At 42.2% G+C, this 12,424-nt stretch overlaps 1 protein-coding gene across 6 annotated transcripts in view; it reads left to right on the top strand.

Moving 5' to 3' along the window:
- Positions 1-12,424, top strand: part of MYO7B (myosin VIIB) — a 58,239-nt gene that overhangs the window by 2,010 nt on the left and 43,805 nt on the right. For 5 of the 6 annotated variants that reach the window (XM_032990544.2, XM_032990543.2, XM_032990542.2 and 2 more), the window contains exons 2-13: positions 932-993; positions 3,030-3,072; positions 4,383-4,496; positions 5,127-5,279; positions 6,526-6,710; positions 7,562-7,683; positions 8,369-8,511; positions 8,603-8,716; positions 10,421-10,574; positions 11,532-11,608; positions 11,897-12,016; positions 12,230-12,372. In XM_032990544.2, the coding sequence (XP_032846435.2) occupies positions 3,055-3,072; positions 4,383-4,496; positions 5,127-5,279; positions 6,526-6,710; positions 7,562-7,683; positions 8,369-8,511; positions 8,603-8,716; positions 10,421-10,574; positions 11,532-11,608; positions 11,897-12,016; positions 12,230-12,372 (1,343 nt within the window). In that variant the 5' untranslated portion in view covers positions 932-993; positions 3,030-3,054. Of the gene's footprint in view, positions 1-221; positions 320-931; positions 994-3,029; positions 3,073-4,382; positions 4,497-5,126; positions 5,280-6,525; positions 6,711-7,561; positions 7,684-8,368; positions 8,512-8,602; positions 8,717-10,420; positions 10,575-11,531; positions 11,609-11,896; positions 12,017-12,229; positions 12,373-12,424 lie in introns of those variants that run through there. The other variant, XM_032990541.2, reaches the window with a different exon arrangement.

Raw genomic sequence — 12,424 nt, 5'->3', positions numbered from 1 at the left:
GCTGTGTACAGCGCCTTGGAGAAGGGTTATACAGTTGGGTTAAGGTAGATGGAAAAAATCTCGTCCTCACTGTTTGGGCTTGCCATTAGGGTTGAAATGTGCCTGGCTCCTGGGTCCTTGCTCTGACTGGAGAAACCCTGTATCTGCCTCTCTACAGATATACTACACTTCTGTTTCTTTCCCATACATCACATCTAGTGCTGGATTTTAACAGGGTATGCAAGAAGGACACAGGATTACTGAGAGTACATGTGGAGCAACCAGAAAGAGGGAAGCTATTGGCCATCCTGTCCTAATTTGGAAAGAGATAAATGGTCAGGTAGGGCGTTAACATGCACCTAGACGCTGGAACACAGGGATAGGGTGTTTGTTGGGAGATGAATTAATGGTAACAAAACCAGGAAGTTGTGACCCTTTGTATGTGTATGTGTATCAATTTCAGTTAAGTGTCATGAGTTTATTTTGCTTTGAGCTCTAGGTACTGTGATACACAGTCCACACAGGACATAGACTGATGGGCATTTTCTGACCTTACAGAAAGAGCTGTGCAAAACCAAGGGGAGAGATGAGGGCCTGATTTTCCTCTTACTTAACAGGGCGATTCCAAGAGAACTCCAGGGAAGTCAGTGGTGTTGGAGCAGCATAAAACCAGATGTTAAAGGGAGATGCTTCTGGGAGTGCTTTCTAGAAATCTGAAAGGATTCAGGCACAGTGGAGAGAGAGACTGAAGTTTAAGGTTCACCCAGGCCTTCCTGCTTACTGGAATGCCTGACTTGGAAATGACATATATGCTGAACTGGGAGCAAAGTCCTGTAATAAATAACCGTGCTTCAGTCATTTCCTCCTTTGTGCAGCTGAGAACTGGCACTCAGTGAGGGATCCCTTAATGGCACCAGCACCAGTTTCACCTTCCTTTTCCTTCTTACTCCAGTGCTTATGAAAAAGAGAGAATTAAGCTGCAGAAGCCAGGCAGTGAAGATTTCTTCAGGAGAGGTAATTTCTCATCCTGTGGGGTACAATATGGTTTACAGTGCTGCATTACGTTGAAAAGAAAAACAACAGAGAGCGCCAGGCATTGCCAGAAAGCAGCCATTCAAGCAGGTGGGGGGTTGGCATTTTAAGCATTTTAAATGTTGAAACTGTGTATCCCGGGATTATATGGGATCTCCTCCCTACATGTCCGTTCTTGGCTGCTATCATAGACTGGATCCAGCTCTACCTTTGACGTGATGCAGTATGGCTGTGCTTTGTGTTTGCATGTACCACTCCTTCTTTTTCCTGGGTAGATGTTTCTGCTCTGTTGCAGTACTCTGGTTTCTGGCACAGGTGAAAAAGTATCTGTCAGTTGTGAGTCACTGTGGCTGACTGTGGCTCATCCTTGGCCTATGTTTGCTAAGTACCATGCTTCTGTACCATTTTGCATCGCCCATAGTAACAGGTCATCACTTTGTTCAAGTTAATATGAAGATCCAGTTCCTGGGTCCTGAATAAGAACATGAGGACTTCGCCATAGGAATAACTGATTATGAAAGACGGAAGTTCCTTCTTGAGGGAGTGTAAAAAAAACAACAGAAAAAACCCCAAGCAGCCAGGAAGAACACATTCATGTTTCATTGCTAAATTTTCATAGATGTTGTGCTACAAAATTGAGCACAATTTACATCTTGGTTACAGATGAGCTCTGGAGGTTGCCCTAGTCTCACAGGGAAAATCAATTTTTAATATAATCAGCAGGTGTTTTGTTGGGGACACACTCCTTTCAGTTTCTCCATGTGCCAGCTTTTTTTATTAAGGGTGACATTCCACATTGTGGTGACATTCTTTTCTTGTTATTGAGTCACCTGTGTGAAAATTAAATTTAAAATTCCTGCTTTAAAATGTGTGTTAGCATTGGACTTCTACATCAGCAGTCTGTCATCTCTTGAAGTTTCTGTTTATTTTCCAGTTTGGGATCACAATACATTTTGTAATTTTGTTAATTAGTTATTTTCAGCATACCTTATGATAACTTTAAAGTAGTAAATCATTCTGGGCTTGCTTAGAAACCCTGTTCAGTCCACACTACTGTATACTTTATAGCCACAAATAGGGGAGAAAGATCATGTAGCTTTTCAAGCACTTCCTGGTTTCCATTTTCCTACCCTAATAGCCCTCCTTAGGGTTAAGATATTAGTATAACCCACAACAGTGACAGTGTCTTTCATACAGGAGTATAATTGCTCCTTCCTAGTCTGAAGAAGAGAGGTTGATGCACCCCATTGATTTTAAATAAGACCATGATTTATGGAAGCTATTTATACCTTCCCAAATAACATAGGTAAAAAAAGTGGGCAGCTATAGGAAAGCAAGTGATAAAATGAGCCCTAATTCTCTCACTGCAATGCTTTAACATTGAAGATTATTAAAACAAAAGGGAGAAAAAAATGCTAACCCTGAACTTGAGGGTTTTTTCCAGACAAAGAACATGAACTCTAAACTTCAGTTTCTATATGGTAGTAGTTTCAAGCTGTGAGGATCTGAGGGAACTAAGCAGATCAGGAAAGTATGAATTAAATCTTTGTCACTGAGGTAGCCACTCATAGCAACTGAACTGCTGGGTCAGTGGACCAACCAAAGGTAACCCTATTGGGCATCGAATTACATTGCATTGTGGGGTCTTTTTATTTGTGAGCCAAACTTGTAGTTCAGCCAATAAATGTGCCTAGCATTTGACTGAAGGAACTGTTCAGTATGAAAATGCACAGTGACCTGTTCAGGGTTAAGAGCATCCCCAGAGTTATGTGGCAGAACTCAAATCAGACTACCACCCCAGTGCTGCAAGTACTTTGCTTTGGGTAGATGGTCTCATTTCTACATTGACTGTATTTTTTTAATGATCTCTTCTGCTTTAACAAAATCCATATCCAGAAATACTTTAAGGCATTTTGCTGTTACTTTTTGCAAGGGAACATCTCAAGGAAACCCCATTGTCTGTTCCAATCAAAGCCCAAGTCCTTTTCTGGCCTAATGTTATGTTCTTGGCACTGCAGGTTACATTCAGTGATCTGAAACATAATGGTGGTTTTCAGAAAGGTAAGTCCTATTTTTTGCTGTGATTTACTGATTAGCCTGAGGCCCAAAGAGGAGCAAATTACCTTAACATCATGGTCCAACTCAAAAAGAAAGTAGCAGTAACCCAGTATCAACAAGGTATAAAATAATATCAATCTAGAGTAGTGATGTGGAGGTGTCTTGCCTAGTCTGGCTGTGCTCATGATGAGCTGGTGACCTCTGTCACAAGGTGTGGCACTGAGACTGCACAGCTTACCTCTGGGGTTTCATTCAACACAAATGAGAGCTGTTAGTGTACAACATTCTTCATAACCTTGTGCAATTGCAGTGTTCATAGATGCTTTACACTACAGTTGTTTGGTTTTAAATGTAAGCCCATGAAGTATTTTGAGAGGAAAACGAAATATTTTTTCAGTAAAAAACTTGAGACTTTGACAGTAAATGCTACAGTATTTAGCAAAAGTTGTAACAGAAAAGACACTCAGCTAGAAAGCTGGTTCCTCAGCAGGTGTAAGTATGAAGATATTCAAGATATTCAAGATATTGAAGATCTGACCTACAACTTTGTTCAATTTTTATTCCAGTCATTACAGTAAAGCTTTCAGTTTGAATCTGTATTAGTTCCTGGAGCAAGAGAAGGTATTCCTGGGGACTTGGGGCTGGGGACTTTGATAATGTCCTGGAGCAGAGCAGTTCTGCTTACTTGTTCACTGTGCAGAAAGGCAGGATGTTGCCATGCCTCTCCAAATATGAAGAGAGGAACTCATCTGAATAAAGATGTTGCTTTTTTTTTTTTTTTTTCTGAAGAGAGATCATGGATGCACTTGCATTTCTAAGTGATCTCAGCTATAGCAGAAAGAGTATATATCTAAAAACTCTTCCAGTAGAGTCCTCTACATATCCAGGCATCTAGTCTGTACATCTCTTTGTTTTTCTTTTTTCCTAGTAGTGTCTATGTTTTCAAGCATCTCCTCTGAAATAATACTGTATCTGATAGGAGGCTGCCAAGGCACTTCACCAGCATTCACTGTGCCCCCTGCCAATCTCTGGGAGGTGGTGGAGCTGAGTAATTGCTGTCCTTGTAAAAGGTGTTGCCTCTTTTCCTCTTGTGAGACAGCTGGGCTTGATGGCTTGTCCAAGGTGATGTTCCAGGTCAGTGGTGGAGCTGGGAGTAGAACTCAGAGGTCCTGATACTATAACCATTAGACTGTGCTGCTTGCACTGCTAAAGAAATCAAATCACTGAAAAAATAAGACCAAGAGATGTATGCCTGTGAGCTACATGGCATCAAGTATGTCACTGTACTTGACAATATCTTTTCTTCTCCCCAGGGTGATCATGTATGGCTGGACACCCAAGCAAACAGTGAATTTAACGTCCCTATTGGGGCAGTTGTGAAGAACTCTGACTCAGGACGGATCTTGCTGGAGGATGACGAAGGCAAGGTGGGCTACGCTATAACTTTCTGTAAAAGATGAACATACAATTTAAAGTACAAAGTACAAAAGAATGGCCCTGCTGGGTCAGACCAAAGCTCCATCTAGCCAAATGGTCTGACTTTGATAACATTTAGTAAGATCTACTGAAAGAAAGAATATAAAAAATGAGGCAAGTATAGAGTAATACCTTAGTATCACCAGGTCCTGGCACTATGAAGATTTAGAGCTTCCTGAGATAGAGGTTATATCTACATAGGTACAAGGAAATGGACAGGCTCCAATGCCTAATTTTGGTGGAGCTTTAGGTGAAATCATGATCCCACTAAAGTCAGTTGGGGTTTCATCCCCACCTTATACAAAGTTGTGGCTGTGATTCCCTGACAGAGCTGCACTCTGAATGATGCTAAATTTGGTGATGTTCAGAACCCACCTGAATGGCTCCATCCAGTGTTTTAAATCACCTGGTGCCAGGGAGCAGCAAAGCAGTTAATTTCTGCAGTTTAGTCAGCTGTTTGTTAGAATATGCTGGTTTGAGCATGGATTATACTGAAACTTGCTCTGGGCTAACATATCTCTCCTTCGTTTGCCTCTGAGCCACAGCATAACACATTAAATCTGACGCTTTGCCTGTTTCAGGAACACTGGATCACAGCTCAGAACATGCACATGGTGCACCTGATGCACCCCTCCTCTGTCCAAGGGGTGGAAGACATGATCCGCCTTGGGGATCTCCATGAAGCAGGCATGGTGCACAACCTCCTTATCCGCCACCGGGAGCACAAAATCTATGTGAGTGCCAAGGTCACCAGGCATAGTACTTTCACGGACGACCTCTACTACACATTTAGTGGAATTACCTGAGCAGCCTACAAGCCTTTCATACATGGTGCCCTCTTCTTCTTTTACTGATTGAGGGTGCCAAGGAGACACGACATAGTTTTTCTTTTCTTTCATTTAAGTGCATTGGCTGTGACAGAGCGCTAATAGCAATCTTTGGAATCACAGAGATATGCATAGGTAGTGACCCTGCTTAATTCCTCCTAGAGTGATCATTTCCACCAGCGACCAACAGCTAAATCCAGCCCATGTTACAGCCTAGTGCTGCTATTACCTGCAGCTGTGACCCAGGATCAATCTAACTAGTACGGTGACATGATTTGGATTGTCCTCCAGTCCAAGTAAATGTTTACTTGATTTTGGTGTAATAAAATAGATAAAGAATAAATTTGGATATTTAGGGCACCTGGTTTAATTTATTGTCCATTACATGTTTTATCTGTGACTGAGCAATTTGGCATTTTTAGTTTCTTTGTTCCTCAGTTCCTAGTTTGTAATATGATAATACTACTCAAGTTTTTCCATGCTTTGCTTTCCATGTTATATATACTATAGGAGAGGAGCTGCCTCTTACAACTCAGATGTGGTAATGTTTAGTGTAAAGAAGGACTGATTTTATAGATACTGCAGTTATAACTACCAAGATGTGCGTATAGACCTGTTATATTAGACTCTAGCAGTCTGAAGTTGTCTTATATAGAAGTTCTTGAACAATATTCTTGCCTTGCATTTCCACAGCCTTCAACAGCCTCCTTCATTTCAATGGTGCTGTTGTTTATAAAAGTTACTAAATGACTGTGTGAATAACACAACCATAATGTTACCCGTTAGCAAAGTTCAGCTACCACTGCACTAGAACACAAAAGCAGCTTAACAAACCACTACAAAACAGCTTATGATAACACACAAAAATGCCAGGTCAAATTGGACTTTCTTGTTCTTTAGCTTGAGACAGTGAACTGACCTGTGATTTGTCAAGATTATAGGTAGCATTCTTCCTTTCGCAAAAACTTCCAGACCCTAGGATTTTTAACAGCAGCTTATAGTGAGGAACCAGGCTCTCAGCCTCACCTAAGTGCTGTCATGGATCTCCCAGGCTTCCCTCCTGTCTCTGTTTAGATTTATACTGCAAATGGCTTTGGCTGTATTCTCGTTTGCATGTTTGCTGCTAGAAGTAATGCTCATAACTGTTTTTCAGACTTACACGGGATCCATCTTGGTAGCAGTGAATCCATACCAGCTGCTGCCTCTCTACACAGTCGATCAGATCAGACTGTACTGTAACAGGAGGATTGGAGAGCTACCACCTCATGTCTTCGCCATTGCAGACAACTGCTACTTCAATATGAAGAGGAATAAGAGAGACCAGTGCTGCGTGATCAGGTGACTGGACTCAGAGAGGACAAGGAGCAGAAACGAAGTCTGGCATGTTTTGGGGGCACCTTTGTGGACATAGGAAACTTTACAAATGGAAGGGCACAGATAAGACTAGAGATAACAGGAAGGAAGTATTTTCTTCCCTGCCTCCTCATTTTCCGTTAGGGCTTCAAAAGGTAGAACACAAGCAAGAGATTTCTGAAGTCCATTGTTTTCCCCCAGAATCCTTGAATGTGGTAACACATTTTGCACATGGTCACTACATGAAGAAACATAAAACATGAGCCTGTGTGATGTAAGGCTATCTTTTACATTGGGGACATGATATTTATGGTACATGCATTTTATGAGGATAGAGATTTCCTGGAGAGAAACAACCTCTGCTAACCTGAAGATGGAGGGAAGCTTTCTTCATCCTATAGACACATAACATGTATCTATTTTCCATTAATCATCAGTGTGAAGAACCAGATAGTCCCATTACAATAATATCTGAATGTAGATGAGGCAACTCAGTTGATGTGCTCAGACTAGCATTGAAAATCTGGTACTGCATTAAATAACAAAAGCAAGTGGTCATTTAATTTGCACCGGTACAGAATGTCTTCCATGGATTTGCTTGGTTTTAATCAGTGGGAGAACTTAGTCCTCAGCCTAAATCTAAAAAACAACTTAAATCTTAGCAGATAAGATGATGAAAGACTAAAATTCTCCATCCCTCCATGAAAGACAGTCTGATCTACCATTCACATGGTAAATATAAGTGGGATTTATTTATTTTTGTAACTTGGTGTGTCATTTTGCCGCCCTATCCAAAAAAGAAGAAAGGAAACCTGCAATCTTGTTTCTTACTGCAGTGGGGAATCTGGAGCTGGGAAGACTGAAAGCACAAAGCTAATACTACAGTTTTTGGCAGCTGTCAGTGGCCAGCATTCCTGGATAGAGCAGCAAATCCTAGAGGCCAACCCCATTCTGGAAGGTGGGTTATTTAGCAACCATGCCTGATTTACCACCTTTATCTCGGTATTTTTTTATCAGGATAAAAAATTCAGAAACAGATCTTTGAACCATTGTATTTGAATAACTGCTAAAAACCTGAAACACTGGTGATGCAGGATGGAAGTTCTCTATAGTTTTCTGCCATGTCCCTGTGAAGTCCACAGCAGCTCCCATGCTGTAGGAGGAGGTGCCACTGTAGTATGTAACCTGGAACTGCCAGGAGCACAAGAGCCCTTGGGAATGCAGAGCCCAAGGTAAAGACCCCTGATTTAGCATTTGCACTTGATAGTGGCAAAGTGACTGGCAAAACATTGATGTGTCTGTAGGGCAACTCCCTGAGACTCTTTCTCTGTAGAAGGATCAAGTGTGTTCCCAGCAAGTCCTGGAGGTCTTCAGAATTGCACAGCTCTCTTGGCTGGCTAGATCTAAGGCACATTTGGGTCATTTGAATATATCTTTTAAGATCCAATTATCTGGTTACGCAGTATGCCTGCCTCTCTCTTTAGGAGGCAGTCTGAGACCAGACATTCTTCAGTGCTTGTCAGTACTGTCAGTTGGAATACAACATGTAAAATACCGGCAGCAAAAAAGAAGGTTATAAAAAATAAACTTGATGCTCATTAACTGCAATAACCCAGATACAATCTCTGTCTCTTGCCCATCAGCTTTTGGAAATGCCAAGACAATTCGAAATGACAATTCAAGCCGCTTTGGGAAATACATTGATATTCACTTCAACCAAAATGGTGTGATAGAAGGAGCTCGGATAGAACAGTTTCTTCTGGAGAAGTCCCGGGTTTGCCGGCAGGTAAGGTCACTGGCAGATGTACATTCCGCCTGCTCCTGCATTACAAGATTATGCTGACAAGGCTGTCCATTGGCCTATTTCTTTCTTTTAGGCTCCAGAGGAGAGGAACTATCACATCTTCTACTGCATGCTAATGGGAATGAATACAGAGCAGAAAAAGATGCTGAATCTGGGCACTGCTTCAGAGTACACTTATCTCACTATGGTAATAGTCTCTGCTCTATTCTCCATTATTCCTCTGCCACTTGCTTTTCCCAGCAAGCAGTTACAATCAGTAGGAGCTGCAGATGGGTAGTTACCAAATAGGAACAGTCCTTTCCTTAGAGTACCAGAAGCAATAACACCAAAAGTGCTGTGAGTCTCAGTTTCAGAGATTTATTGTAATGTCCACCAGTGGGAGGCAGCTTGTGGCAGTTCAAAGCTTTCTATCAAAGCCAGACTTAAGAAACATGAAGGATATCTTAAAGCAAGCGGGAAATATCCCCCATTTTTCACAGGCACTCACATTTCAGATGAATGCAAGGGTTCTCATGCCAGGGAGAATACTAATCAGGTATGTATACCTTAGGGGAAAATTAATAAGTAGAAGCAGTGCCAAGAATCCTAGTCCTTATATCTGATAAATCTTATATACATACATAATGCAGGAAGCTGGCATTCAGTCTAACCTCCAACAGCTGATGTTAATGTCCCTGCTTGGGTTTACCATTGCTGTAATCATACCATTGTACCACTGTTGCCATAGTGGTAGGAGTGGGATGTTCACAGGTGAGATGTTTGAAAATAGCCAATTGGTTGGTTTAGGGCATGAAAGACATCATGAAAATCCTGTTCTTTAGCTTATGCAGATACCTCATGTTAAATATGTCAGCTGGTCAGATTTGGACTATTCTACAGCTGAGGAAAAAAATGGGGCTAAATTCTGCCTCTGTTGTTAATGGGAGCTGGGCATCTAGTCTCAGAGGAAATAAAATCAAGCCTATAGAGCTGTTTCTGTAGTCTCAAAAGCAAAACCATTAAAGTTGCTGGAGATTTTTTCAAATGTAAAGTTTTCAAAATAGCAGTGATCTTGCAGAAAGCCGATGAGTGCAATTTGCACATTGGCCATTCCATAAAAAGGTCTGAAGTTCCCTAGGTCAGCAGTAGGGCAGTATAATACAGAGATAGGAGGATTAGATTACAGGAGAACATATCCATGGTTTTGTTCAGGTCAGCTGTTGGCACAAGCTGGCATGTTTACATGCTGTAAATTGAAATGTCTAGGAATACTTCACTTTTGTAATCATCACACTATATTGTCAATAATAGCAGGGATAAAAAAGGCATTTTCCCATCTCCACTAGGGCTGAAAATAGTTTCCATCAGGAGCAGCCTCCTAGGACCCACTGTGTGGGATTTGTTAAAGGTTCTTCTGATGCTGCCTTTGATCTGTCTTCCACTAGAACCTAATATTCTTATTTTGATATTTGTCTTCTAGTACTGATTCAAGCTTACTTGCTTTGATTTGGGATTAGGGCTCTTAATTGTCCACTGACAAGGCAGAGAGAGAAAAATCAAAGAAACAGGCACGGTGTTGTATGTGTATATAACCTTGTCAAAGTTTCCTGTCCTTTTATGCTCCGGAGCAGCCTTCTCCTCAGCTTTTCCTTTTGGCTTCCCCAGTATTCAGTCTAGCCCTGGAGAAATGCATTATTTAGCCCTCTGCTAATGGGTTCTTCTTGAGAGTAGAGATGAGGGAAGAAACGGACATGGGAAGAGCAGACAGAATGTCTAAATAGGTTTTTACCTTGCCTCTTGTAGCAAGCGGGGTATCCACATTGTGTACAAAGGTTTGTCAGCCTGCAGGTCCTTTCTTCCTTGTATTGGTACCAGGAGGATTTTCCTTACCTGTGGGTGTGGTGCCTTGCAGGGCAACTGCATGTCCTGTGATGGCCGGAATGACGCAAAGGATTATGCCCACATCCGCTCGGCTATGAAGATCCTCATGTTCTCAGACTCTGAGAACTGGGATATCAGCAAGCTGCTGGCTGCAATCCTGCACCTAGGGAACATAGAGTTTGAAGGTAAACTTAGCATTGTCTGTGCTTGGCATTTCCTCAGACTGGATGGTAAAGGCCTGCTTCCATCTGTACAGATTAGGTTATGCTGCTCTGCCCTGTCTAAACCGGTGAACAGGGTTGGAAGGGCAGGCAGATAAGCACCATGAAATTCTGATTCGTGACTCCACTGCCTCGTGTTTTGAAAAATATAATCTTATTATTATTTTGTCACGCTGTCAGGTTTCCATGGTTATAAATAGGCCCTTATCACACAAACTGAAACAACAGATAATATAATGCCATGTTACATTTGCTGGTTGTTGTGCTACGCAAGCCAGAGGACACAGGAGCAGCTCTGTGATGTTTGCTGTGGAGATGATAGCTGGCTAGGTCATTTTCCTGGCTAGGTCTGGTGAACACTCATCTGCAGAAGTACACTTCTGGTATGGCACAGGCACAGTGTGAGACACCCACCAGTAGGATGCCAGAAGCTCTCACATTTTAGAAAAGGTCTCCTCCTCACTTTCTGGTACAGAGGGCCCAGTACAGTGATGTCAGCTGGATTCTTTGGAGTAATGCTGGTTGCTATGGGATTTCCCTCATTCCCTTCCGTTGTCTAAATTTCCCACAAGCCAGGTACATGAAAAAAAATATTTTCAGAAACACATTTTCTGAAGTCAGATACCACTTTCCCAGATCCCCAGTATCTACTATTTAAAATTAACAACCTTGTCAGTTTTGCTACTATTTTAAGCCTGATGTTCTGGAGTTGTGAGGCCCCTGTACATCCCAGGATCCCTGGGTGAAACCAGGACTCTCCCCTTATTAAAATCATCAAACGTGTGAGTTTCAAAGGAGAATTTACTGCCTTGCCACATTCCCAGAGCTACAGGGTTACAGAAATACAACTGCAATAACAGCACAGCCCCCCATCCCATACCAGAAATTATTCACCTGGGCTTGGCTGTTTCCTCCTTGTAGCGGCTGTGTACGACAACTTGGACTGCTCTGATGTGATGGACTCGCCACACTTTTCAATCGCAACCAAATTGCTTGAGGTAATGGACTCTCATCTTCTTCTTTCACCCCTGCTCCCTGAGCATACTGACAAAGCGTGTCTCTGTGGAGGGTTTATGTATGGATGCACATACAACAGGTACATCCCTTCTCCCTGCTGACACTCAAGTGATGCTGTTGCAGATGTCTCTCTGAGCTAGGAGATTTTAGCAGGCTGCCAGTGAATGCTGCTGAACAGGCAGTTTGTCACAGCCCTCTTCCTGAGAGAGCCTTTGCTGAATATCCTTTATCTACCTGGAATGACCAGGTTGCCATGACTCTTCTGCCAGGTGGACTCCAGTGAACTCCAGAACAGCCTCACAAACCTCTCCATCATTGTCCGAGGAGAAAGCGTGTCCAGGCCTCTGAACATAGCTCAAGCTGCAGATGGGAGGGATGCCTTTGTGAAGGTACTGGTGCTTACAATTTAACTGTTTAAAGATTGGAGATACTTTCAGAGCTGTCTGTTCTTACTGGTTGAGGACAAACATCTATCCGGGGGCTCTGGTCCCTCACAGTTTTCAGGCATAATTTGACAGCATTGTAGCAGCATGATAGCGAGCAGTAAGCTATGTCAAAAGACTGTAATGATGGGCTTTAATTCCTTTTTAATTTTTTCTCAGGGTATATATGGACGTATTTTCCTGTGGATAGTGAACAAGATCAACTCAGCCATTTTCAACCCAGCTTCTCAAAAGCCTAAAGACAGATGTCAGTCTATAGGGCTGTTGGACATTTTTGGGTTTGAAAACTTCAGCAACAACAGGTATGAGGTTCTAGATTAATTTCCACTGGGAAGCTGAAACACAGCTGATGTT

The sequence above is a fragment of the Tyto alba genome, unplaced genomic scaffold (genome assembly GCF_018691265.1).
Source record: "Tyto alba isolate M040663 unplaced genomic scaffold, T.alba_DEE_v4.0 Super-Scaffold_10, whole genome shotgun sequence".
NCBI classification, from domain to species: domain Eukaryota; kingdom Metazoa; phylum Chordata; class Aves; order Strigiformes; family Tytonidae; genus Tyto; species Tyto alba.
Note: the sequence above shows the minus strand (reverse complement) of the source record. Positions and strands in the feature narration are given on the sequence as shown.